Raw genomic sequence first — 26,686 nt, 5'->3', positions numbered from 1 at the left:
TTAAAACAGTTGTATTATTATTGCATTAACTAACTACAAACATGTCGACAGTTTAACTGAATTGAACTAACCTGCTCCACAAGATTAATTTCAAACTGTTGCTCCGCAATGACAGTACTTGAAAACTGACTACAGAAGAAAACATGATTATGCTAACAAATTCAGTTTGAAGCTTGTGTCTAAAAACCAACAGGTTTCACATTGAGACGTTGTTGATTCGTTTTGCAAAAACTGCATGATCTCTGATGCTTAACTTGGCTGAAAACCATGTGACCGCTTCAGTATCTGGTTCAAAGGAAAGAAACAAAGTCAGTTTAATTTGCTCTCATACAATGTTTTTGCCACCAAACATAACACAGTAACTCTGTAACTCATGGATGAAGCACATGAGCCTTGAATCACTTTTTATCATTTATAAACACTAACTTAATGAATAATAGATGAAAATTACATAATAGTGTTACAATTAATTTTATTGCTTCAAAACCAACTAAATAGTGATGTCAGCTTCAGTGGCGTACAGGGTGTGCTTCATTCTTTTGCCCACCAGATGGGAGTGAATTGAAGCATTTAAAGAAGATTTTTGTTGAAAGCCTTGTTGAATGAAGCTTGATCAGTACATTTCAGAACACAAATGAAGCTTGTGCAGCTAGAGGGATTTGCGTGCACATATTTGTGTAGAGCATGTTTTGTGCTTTAGTGAGTTACATATTAAAAGGATCATCCAGTCTATGGGCAAAATATAACACCAAAACATTTGATAGTGAGAATGCTACGATACAGGTTGTGTTTCCTGCTGACCTCTTTCTGTTTTGGAGATTTGATGAAATGTATCTTGTCTTTCTGTGTTTTTCCTCACAGTATCCCTCAGATGTTGTCTGTTCAGTGTGATCCACCCGTGCACACATCATTCCCATCAGTCCATGCCTTCATCATGCTGGAGGGAACCATGAACCTCACCGGAGAGACTCAGCCGCTGGTGGAGCAGCTCATGATGATCAAGAGGATGCAGGTAAATGTTTGCACCTGTAACAGATCTGGACACCAGGTGACATGTAGAGGTCAAGCAATAGTGGATTTTTCCAATATGGATAACTAAAGTAGTGGAAAAGACAGATAACGATGAATTGGCCAATAGCTTAAAAAAATTGATCTATATAATAATAAAAAATATAGTATTATTTCCTTACTATGACGGACACCGACATCGAGGCTGTAAATGGAATAAAATCCCAAAAGCTGATTATTGCGCAACCAAAATCCCAGTATTACCTCGAGAAATTAAGATTTGTTACATAATGCGGGACTTTTTACTTTAAATAAGCCTGAAATACACCCGTGAATCTTGTTTTGAAATGACAGAGATTTTGCTCACAATGCTCTATATATGAGTATTTACCAAATGAAGCTTTTTTATAGCCTATAGATTCACCAGATGAAGAGTTTTCTATGAATATATTTCACCAGATGAGGTTGATTGTAGGGATGATTATAATTAACTGGTAAACTGTTAACCGACATTAAGAATTTTGACTGATTCATACTTAGTTAAACAGATTAAAAAGTCATTTAAAAAAGTTTGCTGGATGGTAAAAGAAAAATAGTTTGCATTTATCAACCAACTCATGTGGGCGTGTCGACACATGCAACCAACCACACATGCCTACAGCCATATTTTGCTGAGTGAGCAAAATGTAGCAAGCAAAAAGAAGTACTGCGTGGGACCATTTCGACCGAAAGGAGGACGAGGTTGTTTGTAAGATATGTAATGCAGTATTGAAATGTAGTTAGTAGTACAAGCACAATGCAATAACACTTCCAAAGCAAGCGTCCACAAGCATTTATTTCATTTTGAGGTCTGAAAAATGCTATTAAATTATAAAATATTTTCCTACACGGTCTACTCTATTATGCCGGTTCTACACCACACACTCTGCGCTGGAGGACTCAATGTGTTTTTTTTTTTTGTTAATCTGTTAATTATTTAAGTGAAATATTTTTCGTTTATGCCTATCTATTTTATTCCATCTGTTTTCTCTATTAACGGCAGCACTGCAGGTGTGTGATGTGACGATGTGTGAATCCTCATGTTCTGTTGTTGTTTATGCTGCTATTTGTGCATGTAAAAGTAAACCCCTTCTTAGGAAAACAACAAAATTTTTTTTTTATGGGTCACAGACACTCGTCCATTCTAATTTAACATTCTAATTTTGTCAGTTAACAGTTAATGGTTCGTTAACGAGCGTCGGCTATCGGTCAGGAAAAAAATTCAAAATGAGCATCCCTAGTTTATTGATGAGGAATAAAAAAAGTTATGGAAAAAATGAAAATAAAATATTGGCATATCTTTTTTCAGATAACCGATAGTTCCAAAATGCAACTATCAGTACAGATTAATCTGTAAAACCGATATATCAGTCTGCCTCTAGTGACGTGTGTGTGTGTGTGTGGTAGGGTCGCTCCTATACCAAAATTTTGGCTTCGGTACAATACCAGCCCTGTTACCTCGGTATCGGTACAAAATCAATATTATAATTGTATAAAAAGCCTCAGATTTTTGATGAAATTACTCAGAAAAGCATAAAGTCTTACAGATACAAATGATGCATTTTCCATTAAAATTTTGATGGATTCCATGTTAAATGTTTTAATTAAATGTTGTGATCAAATTGTGTTTAATCAAATAAAAATATATAAAATATTTTTTTACAGAATTGTTTTTATTTTTGATAAAATAAAGTGCTGCACAACAGAGTACACAGTATTAATGAAAAATAAATCTGATTACCTGTGGCTTAAGGCTGCTTGTGTTTGTGGTATTGCCTACAGAGAATAATAATAATACAATCATTTAATATCACATAATTGTTATGAGTATTATTGCTACTTTATGAATATAAAATGCTTAGTAGATTATTTTTCTGTCTTCAATTTTACACATCCATTTGAATAAAGTTTTTATGTTAGCGGGATTTGTATTTTGACAGACATTTGAGTTCTTCCTCTTTTTACATTTTAGTTATATCAAGTTTCCAATTAATGCTGGGATATTCCCGTCGCAACTCTCGAGCTGAAATCTACGGAGTGTTAGCAGCTGTTTATACTATAAACACACCGCATGAAAATGAAGCATCAGCAGTGTGTTTTGTGTTTGAGTGTGTGTGTGTGTGAAGCAGATGACAGAGAGCAGATTGGCACCTCTTGTTCATTCTGTAGTGGTCAGCGCATGTGAGAGTATAATCTTTAATTAAATTGAATCCTTCTGCTGTTTAATGATCACACTTGATGATCACATCCAGAGGTTATTTTTGATTGATTGATATTGATTTCATCTCAAATTTGTCACATCTCATCATTTTGCTAATGACAGCATACTGTAATATGGTACCGAAAACAAGATAATATTGTACTGTTTAAATTTTTTTGGTATCGCGATACTTAAACCGTGCAACACTAGTGTGTGTTGTGATGGGTTTGTGATCTCGCTCTGTAGCGTATCCCCGCTCCGCTGTTTGTGCTGGAGATCTGGAAGGCGTGTTTCACCGGACTCATCGAGTCTCCTGAGGGTACAGAGGAGCTTAAATGGACGGCCTTCACTTTCCTCAAGGTGTGCTGCTGTCAGGGTGACTCACTTCAACTATGTGTGTCTTGTTATTAATTATTTGACCGGTGAAGTTCGATATTTCTCCTGTCTGCCGTAGAGCTTGCCAGTCTTTATTCACTATTCACTTAAAGTTTAATGTAAAACAGCAGTGTGAACATTCTGCTAAACTTCTGCTTTTGAGTTAGTTGAAATAAATAGCTTGAACTATTCCTTTTAATAGCAGAATTCAGAAATCATTGATCATTGTCGGCTTCATCTCTCTCAGATTCCTCAGGTGTTGTTGAGACTCAAGAAGTACCCACAGGCGGAGACCACACAGGTAAACGGACTCACCTGCAGCCGTCTGACACATGTCTGCCATCAACATACACACACACAGTAATTACCCTGTCTGACCCATCTGTGTGTGTGTGTTTGACAGGATTTCATGGAGGATGTGAATGTGGCATTTGAGTATCTTCTGAAGCTCACTCCACTGCTGGATAAAGCTGACCAGAGATGCAAGTAAGTCAGCCTCACCAAACCACACAAAGATAAATAATAATCACTGAGATTCATATAACTGCAGTTCCTGTGTTGGGTCTGTGGCAGTACCATGATGAGAAGATGGTATAAGATAATAATAACATGCTACTGGACAGTGAAAGTCTGATATAATGGAGCGACTGATAAATCTTCTTTAAGATGATTACCATCGGCTGATAAATATACCCACTTGGCCAGGTGACAGAAGCGTGTCAGTTCCTGCCAGCTCTCTTGTTTTCTTATCAGCATCAGCAAATGAAAAATTATTGCCATAAAATTACCATATTCATGTACCCTAGTATTTATTAGAAGAATACCATGGTATTTCCATGCCCAAAAGAGACTTTGTTAATTGATTTGACTTTACAAATGTGTTTTTGTTCAATTGTAAGGCTGCTGTTCAGTAATTTGTATAACTGTGTGTGTGTGTGTGTGTAGCTGTGACTGCTTGAGTCTGTTACTGCAGGAGTGTAATAAACTGGGGCTGCTGTCTGAGGCAAACACAGCCAATCTCACCGCAAAACGGTACATCCACGACGTCATTAAAACATGGAAACATACGTCGTCTTGTTCTGTATGTTTTTAATCCCTCTCTCTCCTGCATGTGTTCAGGGCGGAGGACAGAGAACACGCTCCCAGACTGAAGACAGCAGAGAACGCCAACATCCAGCCGAACCCCGGCCTCATCCTGCGAGCAGAACCCACCGTCACCAACATCCTGAAGGTCATCTGCTGCTTGAACATCATATAGATTCATTCTTCAGTCTAGGGCTGGTCGATAGGACGATATACACCGATCAGCCACAACATTAAAACCACCTGCCTAATATAGTGTAGGAACCCCTCGTGCCGCCAAAACAGCACCAACTCGCATCTCAGAACAGCATTCAGAGATGATAATCTTCTCATCACAATTGTACAGGACGGTTATCTGAGTTACTGTGTCTGTTGACCACGCACATCGACAAGGCGTTTCCATCCACAGAAGTGCCGCTCACTGGATGATTTTTGTTTACGGCACCATTCCGAGTAAATTCTAGAAACTGTTGTGTGTGAAAATCCCAGAAATAATCAAACCAGCCCATTTACAAACATCCATGTTATTATCTAATCAGCCAATAATGTAGGAGCAGTGCAGTGCATAAAATCAGCAGATATGGGTCAGGAGCTTGAGTTAATGTTCACATCAACCATCAGAATGGGGAATAATGTGATCTCAGTGATTTGGAGCGTGGCATGATTGTTGGTGTCAGTCGGGCTGGTTTGAGTATTTCTGGTATTTTCACACACAACAGTTTCTAGAATTTACTCGGACTGGTGCCAAAAACAAAAATCATCCAGTGAGCGGCAGTTCTGTGGACAGAAATGGCTTGTTGATGAGAGAGATCAACAGAGAATGGTCAGACTGGTTTGAACTGATAAAGTCTACAGTAACTCAGATAACCACTCTGTACAATTGTGATGTGAAGAATATAATCCCAGAATGCTGTTCTGAGATGCGGGTTGGTGCTGTTTTGGTGGCAGGAGGGGTTCCTACACTATATTAGGCAGGTGTTTTTAATGTTGTGGCTGATCGGAGTATAAAAGTGTCAAACAATAGAAATTTTGTATCGTGTATATCTTGATATGTGAAAATCCATGTGCACAGCATGGGTTTATCAATCAGTGGATGGGGCTTCACATGAGACTGAGAGAATATATGGAACATGGACAGGCTTTCAAAAATCTTCGGCGGCCTCCCAATTAATTTCAGTGACATTCACAAGGGCTTAATATGCTTCTCACCAGACGTGCTGCTGTGTTTCTTGAGTGTCGCGTACGATATCTCAGGAGCATGCAATTTCACACGAGTACTTGATTCTTGATATTTACAAGAAAGCGCAAAGCGGGATCAAACGCTACCTAATAATTTTGACCCAGCACAAAACCTGAGAAAAACACCTTTACAGAACAGGACGACCCCTAAACAAGTCAATAAAGTAAAGAGAAGCTTGTTATTAAAACCGGTGCGATATCTGTGGCGTAGGTTCACAAAACCAAACACCGAGCAGAAAAATATAATATGCAAACTGTCACACAACGATAATCAGTCGTAATAAAAGCTGTTTATTTCGCCTCAAAATGAAGCATGCAAAAGAGTATTATGAAAGCCCAAAAGATGAGCTCTGCATTATTTTGGTCATACTTTTTTTGTTTATTTGTATTTAAAACTTGTTTTCTGCTTTACATAATTTTGGAAATGTTCTGATTATGTATTTATTTATTTTACTTCTGGATTATTTCAAGTTTCTTGAGGAAAGTTTACAATAATGTTGGTCAACAAATGAAATGTGGCATAATGTGAAATTTAGCATTATGGTGAGAATTATTTAAAGTGATTTAAAACAGTTGAGTGAGTTTATAAGTTATACAAGCATTTGGAAGTATTTCATTCACTGACTGGATTATCCAAAAATAGGCAGTACAATATGGTTATAAAATGACTCCTTTCATGATATAAGATTTTGGTCACATCACCCACCCCTACTTCAGTCAATCTCAACAAGCCCATCAAGAACGTGTTTGCCACATATTTCGCCCCAACATGAAGACTCTTGCTTAAAGAAATTGAATTGAAATATAAAATAAGTGTTTGCAGACCACTGTCACCGTGTAGAGCGTGAACTCTTCACATGCACGTGTTCTGTGAGAAGCGCTTGTGAACGACAAAGTGCCACTGAACATCTCCACAAACAGAGAATCATCAACGGGGTTTCTTTTCTGCAAAATATAATCAACACAGATAGCACACGTACATCTGTTTAAGAGCAGTTCATCGGGAAAGCATCGCATTTTAGCATCAAGCAACGTCACCGCTTGTCAAATGTCACTCCGAGACATACAGGACGCCCGACCGCCACAGAAAAATGACCCACCGCTGCTCAAAGATGTGTTTATGTCATACCAATGTAAGCATCATAACAAAGTATGTAAATGAAGCTGGTTATTACTGGCCAGGCTTGAAATGCCACACTCATTTTTAATATAAAATCATATCATATATAACAAGGGGTCCTGCTCCGTCTGTCAGCCACTAAAGGGTCCGTAGTCTGATAAATGTTGATGATATAGGCCTATTATTTAACCTTTAAAGTATTTCTACATCATAGTAGTACTTGTACGGCCTTTCATTTTTGGGAAAATGTGCTTTTTTGTTGTTTCTGAGATTCACCCCCTAACTGTCCTCATCAGCCAGGCAAATGTTGCACACCCATTAAGGATGCATTTAGGGATTTCCGTTTGCTAATTGCTAAACTTGTAAACTGAAAGAAATAAATGTTATTTTTGGACAATATGGTTGAAATGATGTACACGCACATGAGAAGTTGAAGTCATATCAGTCTTACAGGAAACACACTGCTTTAGTCTACAGATGGTGCTGGACGCACACAATATCTTACTCGCTTTATCTCATGAATCACCTGTAACTGGACAATATCACTCGGCAAAAAAATGGTGAATGTCATCAACTTCTGTTTCCGAGTGATGCTGCATCTGCTCCACAATGTGACACCAGTAACGCTTGTTCTGAATGAATACTTTACTAACAGACTCTCTTCTCTCTCTGTGTACAGACAGTAGATGCAGACCACTCCAAGTCTCCGGAGGGGCTGCTGGGTGTTTTGGGTCACATGCTCTCAGGGAAGAGTCTCGATTTGCTGCTCGCCGCTGCCGCAGCGACAGGAAAACTCAAGTCTTTCGCTCGCAAATTCATTAAGTAAGACAGTGTGAATGATGCTGTGCAGCTGATAAATGAATTGAAAGTCTTACCGAGGGCGTCATGACAACATAAATATCTGAACCGCTCATTTGTATCTGTCCTCTACAGCGTTTTCTTGATATCCAAAAATCTGTAATATCACACGGTTATTTAATATAGAGTTTTTTTGTTGGTTTTATTATTGAAATTCCAGTAAAATAACTGTATTGTGATAGACTACAGCATTTGGTCATACTGCACACAATATAGTGTACATTTATATATTTACATAGAGAAAGAAATAAAGAGTGTAATGGAGATTGACATTTATATATCTGCTGCTCTCTTACAGGTTGAACGAGTTTCCCAAACACATCAGTGGAGAAGGATGTAAGTCATATGAGATACAATCACATGCAACTGGTAGTTCAGTCAGAATGAAAAGCATCATGTAAACACTTCAACCCCCCCAAAATAACCTAATCTGATCCAAATGAAATGTCTATCTGATTGAAAGTTGTGTGGTGTATATCTTAAATAATCCCCCCCTCCCTTGGATATGTCCTGTCATCCAGAGATGCATTTAAAGGAATATTCCGGGTTCAATACAAACTCAAACGACTGCATTTGTCACATTTGTTTTTGTGGTAATCAACATTATGCCACAAATGCTGTCAACTGAGCTTCATTTATATTGAACCCAGAATATTCCTTTAAGTAGGACATTCGGAATTTGTTTCAGTGTTCACCGCCCCATGTGAGCTCTTGATTGGTCCAAAATACAGCTGCTCATAACGGTACATTAAACATCAACTCTGTTGGCTGCAGCAGTTTAATGTTGATTGTGATCAGACAGATCACTCTCACTTCCTTGGAAAACGCTGTGCATCTTAAGATATTTAGTCGTTATCCTCCAAATCTGAGAGCAAAACCAGTATCAAGTGCGTATTAACATGACGTTTGTGATTGTTGTTTCTAGCGAAGTCTGCGTCAGTGCGAGCGCTGCTGTTTGACATTTCCTTCCTGATGCTGTGCCATGTCGTACAGACCTATGGGTCAGAGGTCAGTCCACACACACACACACACACCCACACATTGAACCCAAGGGTAGATGGGTGTTACAATCAGAGAATTCACTGATATGTAACATTCTTCCTTTCATAAATTATAATCATATCTTGCCGCCAGATAGCACTTCCTGTTTGTTTTTTGTTTTTTTCTTCTTTATTTTTATATAGTGAAAGTGAAGGGAGACTGAGTCTGTCAAGCTCCACAGGGACAAAAACAAGCATCATAAAGATTATCCACACGACTCGTGCGCTATATTAGAATTGTTGTGAAACTCTGTGTGAGGACTGCCAGTCGATATTCACTTATTCACGTGATATATTGTATGGTGTCAGAACACTTGGACTGTATTGCACGAGTCATATACACTACTCAAGTGGTACTTTTATGGAGCCTTTATTGCCATTTTGGAGATTGATACACTGATTTTTTAACCCTGTAATCCTCCTCCATGTGTGTCCAGGTGATCCTGTCTGACCCCAGCCCGTCGGGCGAGACGCCCTTCTTTGAGACGTGGTTGCAGACGTGCATGCCAGAGGATGGGAAGACTCTGAATCCAGACCACCCGTGCTTCAGACCCGAGTCTGGGAAGGTGGAGAGTCTGGTGGCCCTGCTCAACTCCTCTTCTGAGATGAAGCTTGTGTGAGTGATGATTAAAATGTGTTTGGAAAAACAAGTTAATATTGCTGTTTATTACTATTGCTATATCAGTGCTATTTCTGAAACCAAACGATTGGATATCATTCTTCCTTGTGTTCGTTTAGTGTTAAACGTTCCGTGAACATCAGCTAGGATATTTTTAACCTTTTGAATCTATTTGGCAACAATGGCTGTTGAAATAATGATTCATATGATTAAAACTTATTCTAGTCATTTTAAGTAATTTCAGAGCAATTGAATAAATACTGAATTATTGTCAAAACACTGAAGAAGGTTGACGGATGTTTTGCATTGAGATCATTTTACAAGAACTCATTTTGAGTGATACATTGTGGTGTGGAAGTCTCAGTAGATATAGATGTTATTATCAGAAATGCTGATGAGTTTTTGTGTTTCTTGATAAGGAGGGTGTGGATATTTATGATTCCTCTGAATCACTTTCATTTCCCAGTGCTGAGTGATGCAGCAAAAACAATTCTAAATATTTTCATCAGAAATATATGAAATGGGACTTTTTTCATCATTGCTACAGAACAGCCATTGTTCCCAAATTCATTCAAAATGATTCATTTACTCTAAAGAACAGTAAAAGTCTCTCTGAAAAATGTAAATGTTCAAAGTGTTCAGTTCACTTTTTTCAGTGACATATCTTTGGGAAATAAGCTTTGTCTACTCTTACAGGATTTAAATTCAAATTTTAAAGTAGATTTTTAAATTGACATTGTTCCGTTTGTCCATAAGAGGGCACAATGAGCACATATAAACCATGCAATAACATGTTCAATTATTGCAAAGAATATTCCATTTTTAACTAATGTGCATATAATAAAAAATAAATGAATACAAAGTTTTAGTTGGTTCTTATTCTCAAACGTTTAGTAAAAAGTAAAACAAAGGGGGAAACTGCTTCAATAGACAGTTCAGCGTTAACATGGTGTTAAGTGGTACTACCCCAGGCTCAAGTTTAATAGGAACGGTTATACAACAGTGCTTTTCATTTATTGCAGTTGTATGTACGGTGCTTTATTCCAGTTAGCAGTGATATTCGGCTGAACTGTGGTGAAGCGGCTCAGACTCTCAGCTCATAGGCTGTTGAAACAGGCAAAGCGCAGCAGAATGGAACGGAACACGATTTCAAGACACACAATTCAAAAATGTAGTTTATCCTTTGCTTAATCTGAGAAACGCTAATATGAGAGCAAGACGCATCGACCAGAGAACTCCACCTAGGGGGCTGTTCACACCTTTTTCTGTTTAAACACACGCTTGACCAACGTCTTTGATTGTTTCGCCACATTTAGTTGTTTATTCAGTGTCTCGTGTAGAAGCACTGCGTTTTGTGAAACTGTACCTGATGCACTCCTTAGCGCATTTTTTAGCGCATAAATATGATAGTGAAGATTGTGGAGTCATCGGTGCTTGGCACACAGCCAAAAATAAAATGCTGTTGTTGTGATGTCATGATGAATGAGTGTTTTTGCAGGTTGGTTTCAGTAAATGTTCAGGGTGGAGTGGGGAGGGAATGCTTCTTTGAAAAGAGCCTGTAAATTCCTGTTGTCTGTGATCACTCTTACACCTCGTGTCTCTGCAGTCAGATGAAATGGCATGAAATCTGTCTCAGCACTCCAGCGGCCATATTGGAGGTTCTGAACGCCTGGGAGAATGGCGTCTTATCAGTGGAGGCCGTTCAGGTGAGTGACATAATTTTAGTCAATGAAAACAATGTGTTTCAAACTGTAACAGACCAAAACAGACCTTAAACCAAATATTCAAACTTTTATAAAAAATGAATAAATAGTCATTTAAACATGCAACAAAATACAACCGTCCTTGTTTAAATGTACAGCGAACAATGATCTCAACCCCTGACAGACCAGTAAATGAGAAGTGGAGATTTATGCAGACAGTTATTATTAAACTTCCAGACATCTTGGACAAATGATATATACAGTACATACATACATACATGAATGACCTGACTTGCTAAAAAGACTTTTAGTTTAGTTTAGTAACTAGCTTTAGTTTCAGTTTCATCAGCGATCTGCTTCAAATAAATTAAGAATATTTCAAGTTCTGTCTTCCCGACAGCCTGCATCTGTTTTTTTTTAATATGTTATTATTTATTACATTACGTGGCTCGTTGCGAATACTCTGTAGCAGCTGTTTTTTTTTTAGAATTTCCCCTATGCTGACGTAGCTCTGTTTGGGCGGGGTAAACTTTACATTACATTGAATGGCCAGATGTATTTACATGTGCCCGAGTTAAGAATGGGATGCATCTCAAACCACCTCTAATGCATGAAGTGACCAACTGTAAATACTCTCTCTGATTTCATGATGACATACTGTTCATCAATCACTCTGTTAGTGTGTTACCGCATGATAAGAAACCGCAAATACAGGCACACGGTTACTCTCAGATACACTTGGAAAGTAATTTAAGCTCAAGCGATATATTTTCAGCAGTTTTCTGTTATATTAGTGATGTACATGTATTAACAGTGCATGCGTCTGTGTCACTTGCAGGTTGAAATCAGGCACACTGAAGACGTCCGATTGGACGTTATTTCCTTTTAGCGGCATAAAGTTTAAACTTGTTTTAGTGCACTAGTTGATTGACAGGCAAGGGGTAGGGCTTCAGTGCTGTCCGTGACTCATTCAGGACAGATGAGCGGTTACACCTCAAATGCATTTTTGAGTACTTCATATGTGGTTTCTGTGATCCAATCACAAAACTTTATTTTGTATTTAGCGTGTTTTAATACAACTGACCACTGACCCCGTATTTAGCACTGACCACTTGTGATCAGATCACCTGAAATGCATCTTAACACCAGGTGTAAACAGGGTCTAGACAAATCTATTTAAATTTAAATTGGAATCATATCATAAAATAAGGCTAAGCGATATCCTTTATAGCTTTAAAAACTTAATATTGCACAGGGATAGAATGACATGAAAAATCTTATCTTATAACTTAAATACAGCAACTTGATGTCTGTGAAAATACAATGCTGAATGTATTTCACCAAAGAATATAATAAATGTTCTGTGTGCTTGAGTACAGAAGATCACAGATAACATCAAAGGGAAGGTGTGCAGTATGGCCATCTGTGCAGTGGCATGGCTGGTGGCTCATGTTCGGATGCTGGGATTGGATGAGAGAGAGAAACCTCAGACTATGATTCGCCAGCTCATGACTCCAATGTCAGGAGAGAACACCTTACAGTTCTATCTTGAGCGGTAAGTGCCTCAACTCTACACACACTGTACTATAACACACACGCATTCAGATACACTGCATACAAGATGACGTAACAGTACATCCATCGAGAGACAAATTATATTTTTGAGGCTTATTTTTAGAGGTTTATGGTCCATTCATTCCTACGTTTTGTTGGAATTGAGTCGAAGGAAATTTCTGGCCATCCAATCTTTGATTTCATTGATACACGCTGCTAATTTGGAGAATTTTGAAATTTCATCAGGTTTCGAAGATATATAAAGTTGGGTATCATTGGCATAACAGTGGAAACTTATTCCACAATTCCTGATGATATTTCACAGGGGAAGCATGTAGAAAATCAGAGGTCCTAAAACTGATCCTTGTGGTACTTCATACTTTTGTATGACAATTACTCGTTTACACATACAAAGTGGTAGCGGTCTGATAAATAGGACCTAAACCATGCTAATTCAAGTCCACTAATGCCAACATAATTCTCCAGCCTATTCAAGAGAATGGTGTGATCTATCATGTCAAAGGCAGCACTAAGATCTAAAAGCACTAGAAGAGAAACGCAGCTGTGATAAGAGCAAGTCGTTTGTAACTCTTGATAAGTGCAGTCTTTGTACTGTGATGGGGCCTAAATCCTGACTGAAATTGTTCATACGTTCCATTTATTTGTAGAAATGAACATAGTTGGGAGAACATTACCTTTTCTAGTAGTTTCGACATAAATGGAAGTTTTGAAATCGGTATGTAATTAGCCAATTCTCTAGGATCAAGCTGTGGCTTAAGCGGTATGATAACTGCCATTTTACAGTTCTTTGGGACATGTTCTAAAGATAGGAATGAGTTAATATTAAGAAGAGGTTCTGAGATTACAGGGAATACCTATTTTAAGAGCTTGGTTAGTATTTGATCTAACATACTGATAATGTTTTGGCTTGATTTTTTTAATATGTTTTTGATACGTTTAGTTTTCTGAGGTACTGTGACAGATGATTGAATAGTTCCAGTTTTATTTCTGATTATTTCATTTTTATCAGTAAAGAACACATATATTTTCTGTCAAGTTCTTCTAGACTTTTTTGCTTACGGAGTATGTGAGACAATTCTGGAAAATTATTAGTAAAGCTATGTTTAGTGGTTGAAAGAATAATTTTATCTGAACGATAGCGTGGTGTAGATTGAGTGACATTGGCTGATTACAACAAACAAGAGACGAGGTAATGATCTGAGATGTCATTGCTTTGCGGTAGAATTTCTATAGTATCAACAACAACTCCATATGACAGAATTAAATCTAGAGTATGATTATGGCTATGAGTTGGTCCCGTTACATTTTGTCTGAGAGAGTTGAGAATATCGATAAATGCTAATCCCAATGTATCATTTTCATGATCTATGTGAATGTTGAAGTCAACAACAATAATTAAAGCTCTATCTACAGTAACTACAAGATCTGATAGAAAATTCACAAATTCACCAAGGAAATCTGAGTACAGGTGATCTATATACTGTTGGAAGGGGAAAAGACGACAGAGGTTTTTTTATTTATATCTGATGGTGTCACATTAATCATTATTAGTTCAAAAGACTTAAACTTATATCCTGTCCTCTGAGTAATACCAAAAACTTCACTGTAAATTGTAGCAATACCTCCTCCTCGACCTTTCATTTGAGGCTCATGTTTATAACAATAACCTGGGGGAGTAGATTCATTTAAACTAATATATTCATCCGGTTTAAGCCAGGTTTCAGTCAAACAGAGCACATCCAAACTATGATCCGTAATAATTGAATTTACAGTTAGTGCTTTGGTAGAAAGAAATCACATTTTTAGTAGCCCTAACTTTATATGATTTTTAACTTGAAGTTTTTCAAGTTTGACCTTAATCAGATTTTTTCAAAATGATTTAGTGAGAGTTTTGTGTTTGGTAGTTCGGGGACAGCTAACAGATGTTCGGATTAACCAGCTTGTCTGCTTCCTGACCTTGGCCCCAGTTAGTAAAATACTAACATTAAGACTATTAGCCAAATTACTAGAGAGGAGAGCGGCACCTTCCCTGGAGGGATGGAGTCTGCCTCTGTTTAAAAGGTCGGGTCTACCCCAAAAACTCTTTCAATTGTCTATCAATCCTATGTTTAATCTCCAGACACCACTCAGACATCCAGCCATTCAGTGACTCTAATCTACTATAAACCTCGTCACCACAATGAGTAGGGATGGGGCCCAGTGTCTGACATAGTTTTTGAAAGTTCATGCACCTCTTTAACATTATCTTTAGTGATCTCCAACTGGCAAAGTTGCACATCATTAGTGCCGACATGAATAACAGTTTTAGAAAGTCTACATTTATCATTTGCCAGAACTTGTAAATTTGATCTTTTGTCAGACACCCAAGCCCCTGTTAACAATGGTGGCTGGAGTCTATATTTCAACTTTCCTTACAATAGAATCACCAATTATTAGGGCTGTCTCAACATGATTCTAAGTTGGTGCATCACTGAGTGGGGGGAATTGATTGGAAACCTTAATAGGAATGGGAGAGTGGTGTCACTTTGCTGAGCGTGTATGCCACCGAGACATCACCTAAACACCCTGCTGCCGGTGCTCTAGAGCCGGAACCAAAGTCTGTGTGCTCGCTGTTCTACTCACATCCGAAACAGTCTACCAGCTTGTCTTTCTTACTGACCCACTAGTGCTCGAATGCATGCCTTCTAGCTCCTCAACCTTCTTTGTCAGCCTGTCTAAATCCTTACATTTATCACATGTGAATTACTCACTTTTGATGGAAGTAGTAAAGGTTATGTGGCAGGTTATGCACAAAGTAATAACATGAGTAAATGCCATGACTTACCGCTGTTGATGCAGTAATCTGTGTAAAGCACAGTGAAGAAAACTAATACACGCTGTCGAGATGTGAGATGTAGACAAGCGGAAAAAAGAAAAAAATTGAGAAACTGGTGCACGCGGTGTAACACACAAAAGAAACGGTAGAAAAGTGGAAAAACCTGATGCAGGTGATTAAAATGGCAAAGGATAAAATTATGAACGTATAAGAATAAGCAATGCTAAGCAGGCTAGCAAGCTACAAACACTCGTGCAGCATGCCGTCAGCAGCAGGAACAGCAAATATATGGTAAAGAATGTAATATTAACTGAGTTGAATTGATAATGCACGATGTGGAGGCGAAGAACCACCTGAGGTGAAGCATGCATTGAAATAATTTAATGCAGAAGTCGCACATCTAGCCATGGATTATCTACCATGGTCACTGCCAGCATTGATTAGATACAGCTGTCATTGTTTTTACTGTGCAAATTTTGACTTTAAGATTAAAAATAACGGTTAACTTGATCTACAGGTCGTTAGATCTAGAGTTCTGCCTGTTCTAAATCAGACACAGCGATAATGTAATGTGATTTAATAATACATTTATTTAAATGAATTAAATAAAAAGCTATGCGAATTATTGGAAAAATGGACATGGGTTTTTGAAGACCAAACACTATGTAAAAATTCTGTGAATTTAAATGCACAATCCAAAAAATAATAACAACCACATAATGAAGAATTGTTGGCACTCCTAAGAACATGTATTAATCTGAAAAACCAGCATTGCTGACATGATTGTCATTAAAGGCACTTACATGATGAGGGGGAAACCATGCATAACACTTTGAGTCCTGCACACTTTGACCTATGAAACTTCGGTATGTATCCATTAAGGCTGCATGACTGATTGAATTAATATTGAAAGCATGATATAGTCTTGCATGATTACTAAACTACAAAAGACTGCGATTTATCCAAATATTTTCTACTCTCTATGATGCTTTGTGCAAAATTTGTGTTGGGTTGTTCATCCATTCATACGTCTAGATGTCGGAGCACAGCCTTGCGGTACTTAAGGATAAGATATTATCGTTAATATGGATAAATCCTTATAATATGGAAACCTGTTCCTTCTTTATTTGAGGGTTGGGAGATCTAACAACTGATAGAAGTGGCCTCGGGTTGTATGTACAGCCACAAACTGCACATGTTGTCCCTGAGCTCATGCACTTGAAATTCAATCTAACCACAAACGCAAGATTTCAAGCAGAATTATCATTTATTTTAGTGGAGTGCCTGTGTCAACTGAGCCTTGAGAGCGAGTCAGTGCATTTCGATATCAGACACAGTGAAGATCAGTGGAGTACTCCTACTTGAACAATGCTATGAAAAACTATTTGCCCCCTCCTGATTTCTTCTATTTTTGTGTATTTTTCATACCAAATTGTTTTAGATCTTCAAACGAGATATAACATAAAACAAAGGAAACCTGAGTAAATATAATGTATACTAATACTTAATAGCTGGTTTTGCCACCTTTAGCAGCAACAAATGCAACCAAGCTGCCGTTAACTGGAGATTAATCTTTCACAACTCTGTGGTGGAATTTTGGCCCACTCTACGTTGCAGAACTGCTTTAGTTCAGACACACTGGTTGGGTTTTTGAGCATGAACTTCCCATTTAAGGTCCTACCACAGCATCTCAATGGGGTTCAAGTCAGGACTTTGACTAGGCCACTCCAAAACTTTAATTCAGCTTCTTTTGAGCCATTCAGAGGTGGATTTACTCCTATGTTTTGGGTCATTGTCTTGCTGCATAATCCAGTTACACTTGAGTTTCAACTCATGGACTGATGACCGGACGTTCTCCTTTAGGATTTTCTGGTAGAGAGCAAAATTAATGTTTTCCTCAACTACTGCAAGTTGCCCTGAAGCAGCAAAGCATCCCCACACCATCTACAAGATACATAAACCAATTTTAACTTGAGATACATAGTGCATCCAGAAAGTATTCACAGCGCTTCACTTTTTCCACATTTTTTATGTTACAGCCTTATTCCAAAATTGATTAAATTCATTATTTTCCTAAAAATTCTACAAACAATACCCCATAATAACAATGTGAAATAAGTTTGTTTGAAATCTTTGCAAATTTTAACAAAAAGAAAAAAATCACGTTCATAAGTATTTACAGCCTTTGCTCAATACTTTGTTGAAGCACATTTGGCACCAATTACAGCCTCAAGTCTTTTTGAGTATGATGCTACAAGCTTGGCACACCTATTTTTGGGCAGTTTCTCCCATTTGCAGGACCTCTCAAATTCCATCAGGATGGATGGGGAGTGTCGGTGCACAGCCATTTTCAGATCTCTCCAGAGATGTTCAATCGGGTTCAAGTCTGGGATTTGGCTGGGCCACTCAAGGACATTCACAGAGTTGTCCCGTAGCCACTCCTTTGTTATCTTGGCTGTGTGCTTAGGATCGTTGTCCTGCTGGATGATTAACCTTCGCCCCAGTCTGAGGTCCAGAGCGCTCTGGAGCAGATTTTCATCAAGGATGTCTCTGTACATTGCTGCATTCATCTTTCCCTCAATCCTGACTAGTCTCCCAGTTCCTGCTGCTGAAAAACATCCCCACAGCATGATGCTGCCACCACCATGCTTCCCTGTAGGGATGGTATTGGCCAGGTGATGAGCAGTGCCTGGTTTCCTCCAGACATGACGCTTGACATTCAGGCCAAAGAGTTCAATCTTTGTTTCATCAGACCAGAGAATTTTGTTTCTCATGGTCTGAGATTCCTTCAGGTGCCTTTTGGTAAACTCCAGGCGGGCTGTCATGTGTCTTTTACTGAGGAGTGGCTTTCGTCTGGCCACTCTACCATACAGGCCTGATTGGTGCAGTGCTGCAGAAATGGTTGTTCTTCTGGAAGGTTCTCCTCTCTCCACAGATAAACGCTGGAGCTCTGTCAGAGTGACCATCGGGTTCTTGGTCACCTCCCTGACTAAGGCCCTTCTCCCCGATCACTCAGTTTGGCCGAGCAGCCAGCTCTAGGAAGAGTCCTGGTGGTTCCAAACTTCCATTTACGGATGATGGAAGTCACTGTGCTCATTGGGACCTTCAATGCTGCAGAAATGTTCTGTACCTTCCCCAGATCTGTGCCTCAATACAATCCTGTCTTGGAGGTCTACAGACAATTCCTTGGACTTCATGTTTTGGTTTGTACTCTGGCATGCACTGTTAACTGTGGGACCTTATATAGACAAGTGTGTGACTTTCCAAGTCATGTTCAATCAACTGAATTTACTACAGGTGGACTCCAATCAAGTTGTAGAAACATCTCAAGGATGATCAGTGTAAACAGGATGCACCTGAGCTCAATTTTGAGTGTCATGGCTGTGAATACTTATGTACTTGGGATTTTTATTTTTAATAAATTTGCAAACATTTCAAACTAACTTCTTTCATGTCGTCATTATGGGGTATTGTTTTTAAAAATTTTGAGGAAAATAATGAATTTAATCCAATTTTGGAATACGGCTGTAACATAACAAAATGTGGAAAAAGTGAAGCACTGTGAATACTTTCCGGATGCACTGTATGTGGAAAACATGTCTTTATTTATTTTAAACTTTCATATAGCCTAACCTGTTTTACTGATAAACAATGTTAAGGCCATGATGAATTTGTGATACATGATTGATTTATTTTGAGATTGTGTGGGTTTATTTGGTATGTGGATACGGTATATATTTTATTTGTTCAGGTCTTGAAAAATGTCTTAAATTTGCAAACCCTGGTATTTCCCACATAAGTAAATGTCTTTCAAAAATCAAATGAAGTAAACAATTCTTGACGTTTCTCTGGGATGAACTGCAGTATCAAGAGTTTAAGTAAATATTCAGAAATTGAAAATAAAAATTGAAATTTTCAATGGACCAGTCAAAACACGATTCACTTTCTCTCTCTGCAGTGTGGTGATCATGAGCTCAATCCTGGAGCACATGTGTGCAGATGTCTTCCAGCAAACAGGACTGTCCCTGCGGCCAGCAATCGAGGGTCCGGAGCCCATTCCCTATCGGAACCTTCTCCCGGCCCGCCAACCCATACGTCAGGCCCTGCAGATTCAGTTCAGGGAGGTTCTGGAGAAAGGCTGGGTGGATTCACGTGCGTTCCACCTCTTTGAAAACCTGCTGCATATGGGAGGAGTGTTCTGGTTCACCAACAACCTGGTTAAGGTGAGTGCTCAAATTACACATTTATTGTGCTTCAAACTTTAAATAGTGCGTAATTGAACACAAAATAAAAATTAAGCTCTGTAAAATATCACATAACACCCAAAAAATAAATACAAATCCTTTTGCATTGGTTTTACATTTCTGTTATTGGACTATACAGCTGATTTTCCACATCAGTAACGTACATGTCAAGGACTAAACATATTCCAGAATGTCAGATTCTGTTAATATTGTTATTCTCCAATATTCAACATGACTAAAAATATCACTAAACAGCTGGACAATAATTCAATAGTTGTCTTACATTTGCTGAAAGCTTTTCAGTTGTTACAGGATTTCAGTTTTTTGCCAGTTGTGTGCAGCTGCACTGAATACACGTCCAGAACACGTCCAGAACAGTTGTTATTTGATTCCATTAACAAACTCTGGATCAGGAGGATAATTAAACCATTTTAGTTCAACATTGTTGACGAAAATATGAGAAATAAACAACACTGCAAGATATTACCAATGCATGATTTAGAAGAAGAAAAATCTTGTTTATCAAATGATCCAGTCTCAGTATTGTGAGGATTTGTTTCCTCTAAACTCGATGAGTGTTGAGAGATGAAAGTGAAAAGTGAAACCCTTTCATAATCTCAGATTTTCAAACAGATCATATATATACAGTATATATTAGTGCTGTCAGTAGATTACAATTATTTATTGCGATTAATCTCAGATTTGAAAAGTGCTGAAATATGACTATAAATAGCCTACTCAAAATGCATTTATTTCCTTCTTTGGAAAGAACAGCACAATAAAACAAAGCATTACGTAATAATAAAGTTTTATTAACATTTTCCAAATCTCCACAGAGACAGAAATTCACTAAAATATCACCAATTCAAGTAATATTCACTGCAATGCATTACATCTCTTAAACCCTCCACAGTATTTCTCATCCTCAGGCGTCTTTTTACTTTGAATATTGAATGCACATGATTTGTTTCAGGGCAGCAAGCGTCTCGATGAACTCCAAATGAAAAGCGCGTCTTGTTCTGCTTGACGCTGGCACTGCCGATGGAAATATAATTCATCTGACGTAGCTGACACTTTAGAAGTTTGGCGGCAGCGAGTACAAAGTCGAAATAGTTCAATTTGAGCGGTGCATCTGTTGCGCAGCAGCTTGTAAGAATTGACATGTCAATGTGATAAAATGCTGACTTGTGACAAAAGATGCAAATAACTTTTGTCACAAGCCCCATCAGTGTTTGTTTAATAAGAGGTCTTTTCTTCAGCACGGACTCACTGTTGTGTGTGTGTGTGTGTGTGTGTGTGTGTGTGTGTGTGTGTGTAGTGTGTATCTGAGTGTAATGTCCCCACTGGACACATCACAAGAGTTCAGAACTCACACAGAGATGAATAAAATATAAGAATCAAATGTCAAATCGGTACATGCCTTAATTGCGATTAAGAACAAATGAACGTGTTATATATTTCAAATGAATCTCATGTGTTAACACACATCAGCCACAACATTAAAACCACCTGCCTAATATTGTGTAGGTCGCCCGTCTGACATCAACAATCATGCCATGCTCCAAATCACGGAGATCACATTTTTTTCTTCATTCTGATGGTTGATGATGAAAAAAAGAAACACTTTTCAAATTTGTAAGGATGGCATGCTTCATTTGGCAGTGACCATTTTATGAAACCACATAGGATCAAGCGAGCACAAGTGTTTTAGGTTAAAACAGATGTGTGTATCCTTCATTTATGGCACATTTTCAAGGCATGTCACTGGAACATTAACTGAAGCTCCTGACCTGTATCTTCGTGATTTTATGCACTGCTGCCACATGATTGGCTGATTAGATAATCACATGGATGATTGTTGTTGCCAGATGGGCTGGTTTGAGTATTTAATAACTCCATATATATATTAGTATAAAGTATGAACTATATCAACCATCAACAGAATAAATATATTATTACAACTTGCATCTGCAATGAAGGGAATGCACAACAGAGCTTAAACAGCTGAACTTGTACAGAGTATTATGAGGATTTTTGAAGCGCTGTTTATTAAACCGTTTTCAAATGTGTCTTATATGTGTGCCCCATATATATATATATATGAGCTTAATCAGCTATATCAACAGCATTAATAGAATTGTATAACTTTATTGTGTGAATCTGTTATGGCAGGTAATGCACAATGGATCTCGAGATCTTGATAGCGTCACAGGCCTTTTTATTGAATGTTTTTTGTTGACCTGCTGTCATGAATAAACTCCTGTGTGTAGGAATTGTTACTTCAGTCAGGGATGAATGGACGTGTAGTTGTCTAGTCGTGGTGTGCATTAGGCTTGAGTTGCACGCTCTTGTGAATATGTTGTTACCATAATGCGCAATATCAATAATATAAGTCTCTAAAAAACTGAAAATTAATAAATCTCGACACAGTTACTAAAGATCTAATACTTTATTAAACTCATTAAATTACATTATTTCAGAAATGTATTTCAAGTTTTCACAAGATCTTTTATGTAATTTTATGTTTACGTAACGTGCTTAGCCACCACTGTGGGGTGGTTTTTACATTGATGCGACCAGTCCTAATCATGGTGTTTAGTGTAACCAAACTGATTTTGAATTTGCTTTATTATGAGCTCATGATTGGATGGAAACATGCCTTCTCATGAATAATGTGTAGAATCTATCGGAATCTTATTACATAGACACATCCTCTCTAACCAATTACATCTCAGACTTTATGCATATAGATATAAATCACATTTAGTAACATTACTTCAGAAGAGTGATGAACGAAGTACCTCATAAAAACTCATTAACCACTTTCCCATTATTAATAATCATAATGATAACTGTCATTGTTTTCAATGATGTGCAAAGAGTACATGTTCTGTCTGTCTGTCATGTTCTGTACATGTTCATGTTCTGTCTCAAGAAGTGTGTAAGGACTTGTATTGTGAAATGTATGTACTCCCAGCTGCTCACAAATAGATATAGAATAAAAAAAAAATGTTTTTACCCACAATAACACTTTTTTTTAATTGATTCTTCAACATAACACAAAATAAAGCATAATATAAATGAATAGAATCAACAATTATACCTTTTTAACCCCCATTATTTCCCTGGAATCAAAATAAACTAACTAAATCTCTCAAATTTGCTGGAAATAAAATGCCTAAATACTTAATGCCTTGCTTTCCATTGAAAGGCACCAGGTTGGAAAGCTGTGGCAGGGCAATATGCTCACCCTGTATCCTGAAAATTTGGAGAAAGTATTAATAATTCTATGGAGGCTAGGCTTCGATCTACTAGGATCGGAGACTTATAATAATATATCATTGGCGTAGAGTAGATGTTTATCCACCACACCTCCTGCTACATACAATACCAGGAAAATCATCCTCTTTTGCGTCTGCTAATGGTTCCAGGGCAAGACTGAACAATAAAAGAGAAAGAGGACAGCCTTGCTGGTTCCCCTGCTAAGAGAAAAAAAAATCTGAAATCAATCCATTAGTTTCTCCCTCCGCTAAAATGGTTTATAAAGAAATTAATCCACCCAATAAACGTGTTTACAAAATCTTAAAAAGATTGTCCCATCACATAAAGAGTTGGGTCTTGGCCAGTGTCATGATTGCCAGGCAGATTATTTTGAGGGGCTGGAGGTCCGCTAGACCACCCTCATTTCATGAGTGGTGGTCGGAGATGGTCCCATTCCACCCTATCAAACGACTTCTTGGAATCAAGTGAGATGGCAGAAATTGGGGTCTGGGGTATGTGGGCTACTGACCACATAATATTTATAAAAAGTCAAATGTTATCAGAAGAAATGACCATGAGTTAACCCCACTTGACCTATACGTTTAAAAGATGTAATTACTCTGCTTAATCGATTAGCCAGAATTTAAGGCTATTTTTACATCTAGCTGGATCAGGGAAATTTGACAATAAATGTTACATTATCTGGGTCTTTATCTATTTTAAGAATGAGACTAATTAGGGCTTGTACCATGGTTGGTGGTAGTTCACCTTTCTTTAATGACTCTGTGTAAACTTCCAACATAAGTGGAGCCAGTTCTGTGACATAAGATATAAAACAATCTGCTGCAATACCATCTGGCCCCGGTGCCTTATCTGTTGGAAATGCTTTAATTACTTCAACAAGCTCCTCCATAGTAATATCTGAGTCAAGAGTTTTTTTTGATCACTCATCAATTTAGGAATTTCTAATGGCTCTACAATGTTGCTAATATCCTTATTGGTAGACATAGATGTGGAGCTATAAAGATTGAATCATAATTCTATAAAGGTTTTTTTAATATCTGTGGCAGAGGTAAATATATTACCTCCAGAAGACTTCACTGAAGGGATGGTGAGAAAGAAAATTGTATCTGGAAAGAAGTTTCCCTGCCTTGTTTCCCAACTCAAAGTATGTCTGTCTTGCTCTGAATAACCAAAACTCTACATTCTGTGACAAAATAGTATTGTACCTAGATTTTAGCTAAGTCAACTCTCTAAGACGATTGGATGACATTCTGCGCTGCAGCTCTGTTTCAGCACTTTTAATACTCTTTTGTAATTCCATTAATTCCTTTGGTTTTTAATGAATGAGGCATATTGTATGTTCCACCTAAGAACTGCCTCCTGTGCCATGCCCACAGAGGACACTGAGGACCAATTGGTTTCTACATAAACTTTGACTTCTGTCCTGTAGAAGGGATGTAAGTGTCATCTATATGATATGTGGCAACATCTCTAAACACAGCGAGTGAATCTTATGAACTGATGATAAAAGGTGTAGTCCCTCCCAGATGGATTCAGAAGTCTCCAAATATCTATAAGGCCAAGATTTTTTACACATCCTCTGAAGTAATTTGATATTTGCTCTAAAGGGACTACACACCTTTGCATCACTATGATCACGGGCTGGATCCACTAAAAAGTCTCCACATAAAGCTATTGCTTTCCTGGAGGACCCCAGCTGCTTGTAACTTTCCCTCAAGATCTATAAAAAATTTATTATCGCGTCGGGTGCATAAATATTAGCCAAAATAAGGTTTTGCCCCTGTATTTCAGCCAAAACAATAATGACTATTCCTAAATTATGTTTGATCTGTTTGAGCCATTTGAATTGTAAATGCTTATAAATGTCATGACTCCCCTGCTCTTACTCAAACCAGCACTGCAAAGCACATGCCCACCCCATGCACTGCCAAGTTTTTCAGCTTCCTGTGAAGAAAGTTGCATTTCTTGAAGGAACACCAATATCAACACTTTTGAGCTTAAGAAAATATACAACCTTCCTCCTTTTTATAGGGTGCCCCAGCCCATTAACACTCCACGTGGAGAGAAACATTGTACCTATATTAAAGTGTGACCGTGACATGTAAAAAAAAAATCGGTACCCAAGGCTAATTATATAGACCAGTTTCCAACACTGATGTAAACATAAAATCCTTAATAACCCACTGAACAAAACAATGATGCGCTTCAACCTCGCACAGAACAGTCTCAACTGGTGTCCATCCCCCAGAAATCTGGTCAGTGATGGTCGGTGCATGCTCAAGACATTTTCCGCTACAAGATTACTTCAGTCACCTGTATTTAAAAAAATTAAAATAAAAAATGTATACGTAAACTGTACAATTGAACTGCACATACAGTGAGGAAAATAAGTATTTGAACACCCTGCTATTTTGCAAGTTCTCCCACTTAGAAATCATGGAGGGGTCTGAAATTGTCATCGTAGGTGCATGTCCACTGTGAGAGACATAATCTAAAAAAAAAAATCCAGAAATCACAATGTATGATTTTTTAACTATTTATTTGTATGATACAGCTGCAAATAAGTATTTGAACACCTGAGAAAATCAATGTTAATATTTGGTACAGTAGCCTTTGTTTGCAATTACAGAGGTCAAACGTTTCCTGTAGATTTTCACCAGGTTTGCACACACTGCAGGAGGGATTTTGGCCCACTCTTCCACACAGATCTTCTCTAGATCAGTCAGGTTTCTGGGCTGTCGCTGAGAAACACGGAGTTTGAGCTCCCTCCAAAGATTCTCTACTGGGTTTAGGTCTGGAGACTGGCTAGGCCACGCCAGAACCTTGATATGCTTCTTACAGAGCCACTCCTTGGTTATCCTGGCTGTGTGCTTGGTCATTGTCATGTTGGAAGACCCAGCCTCGACCCATCTTCAATGCTCTAACTGAGGGAAGGAGGTTGTTCCCCAAAATCTCGCCATACATGGCCCCGGTCATCCTCTCCTTAATACAGTGCAGTCAGCCCTGTCCCATGTGCAGAAAAACACCCCCAAAGCATGATGCTACCACCCCCATGCTTCACAGTAGGGATGGTGTTCTTGGGATGGTACTCATCATTCTTCTTCCTCCAAACACGGTTAGTGGAATTATGACCAAAAATTTCTATTTTGGTCTCATCTGACCACATGACTTTCTCCCATGACTCCTCTGGATCATCCAAATGGTCATTGGCAAACTTAAGACGGGCCTTGACATGTGCTGGTTTAAGCAGGGGAACCTTCCGTGCCATGCATGATTTCAAACCATGACGTCTTAGTGTATTACCAACAGTAACCTTGGAAGCGGTGGTCCCAGCTCTTTTCAGGTCATTGACCAGCTCCTCCCGTGTAGTTCTGGGCTGATTTCTCACCTTTCTTAGGATCATTGAGACCCCACGAGGTGAGATCTTGCATGGAGCCCCAGTCCGAGGGAGATTGACAGTCATGTTTAGCTTCTTCCATTTTC

The 26,686-nt window shown here is 38.3% G+C and overlaps 1 protein-coding gene across 1 annotated transcript in view; it reads left to right on the top strand.

Annotated features, from left to right (window-relative positions):
• med24 (mediator complex subunit 24) overlaps positions 1-26,686 on the top strand; it is a 47,134-nt gene that overhangs the window by 8,127 nt on the left and 12,321 nt on the right. Inside the window, exons 8-20 of the mRNA XM_052113293.1 lie at positions 862-1,012; positions 3,494-3,607; positions 3,870-3,923; positions 4,026-4,108; positions 4,568-4,654; positions 4,742-4,853; positions 7,744-7,886; positions 8,221-8,258; positions 8,848-8,930; positions 9,400-9,578; positions 11,188-11,287; positions 12,664-12,839; positions 19,633-19,897. Of these exons, the coding sequence (XP_051969253.1) occupies positions 862-1,012; positions 3,494-3,607; positions 3,870-3,923; positions 4,026-4,108; positions 4,568-4,654; positions 4,742-4,853; positions 7,744-7,886; positions 8,221-8,258; positions 8,848-8,930; positions 9,400-9,578; positions 11,188-11,287; positions 12,664-12,839; positions 19,633-19,897 (1,585 nt within the window). The remainder of the gene's footprint in view (positions 1-861; positions 1,013-3,493; positions 3,608-3,869; positions 3,924-4,025; positions 4,109-4,567; positions 4,655-4,741; positions 4,854-7,743; positions 7,887-8,220; positions 8,259-8,847; positions 8,931-9,399; positions 9,579-11,187; positions 11,288-12,663; positions 12,840-19,632; positions 19,898-26,686) is intronic.

The sequence above is a fragment of the Xyrauchen texanus genome, chromosome 40 (genome assembly GCF_025860055.1).
Source record: "Xyrauchen texanus isolate HMW12.3.18 chromosome 40, RBS_HiC_50CHRs, whole genome shotgun sequence".
In the NCBI taxonomy this organism is placed as follows: Eukaryota; Metazoa; Chordata; class Actinopteri; order Cypriniformes; family Catostomidae; genus Xyrauchen; species Xyrauchen texanus.
Note: the sequence above shows the minus strand (reverse complement) of the source record. Positions and strands in the feature narration are given on the sequence as shown.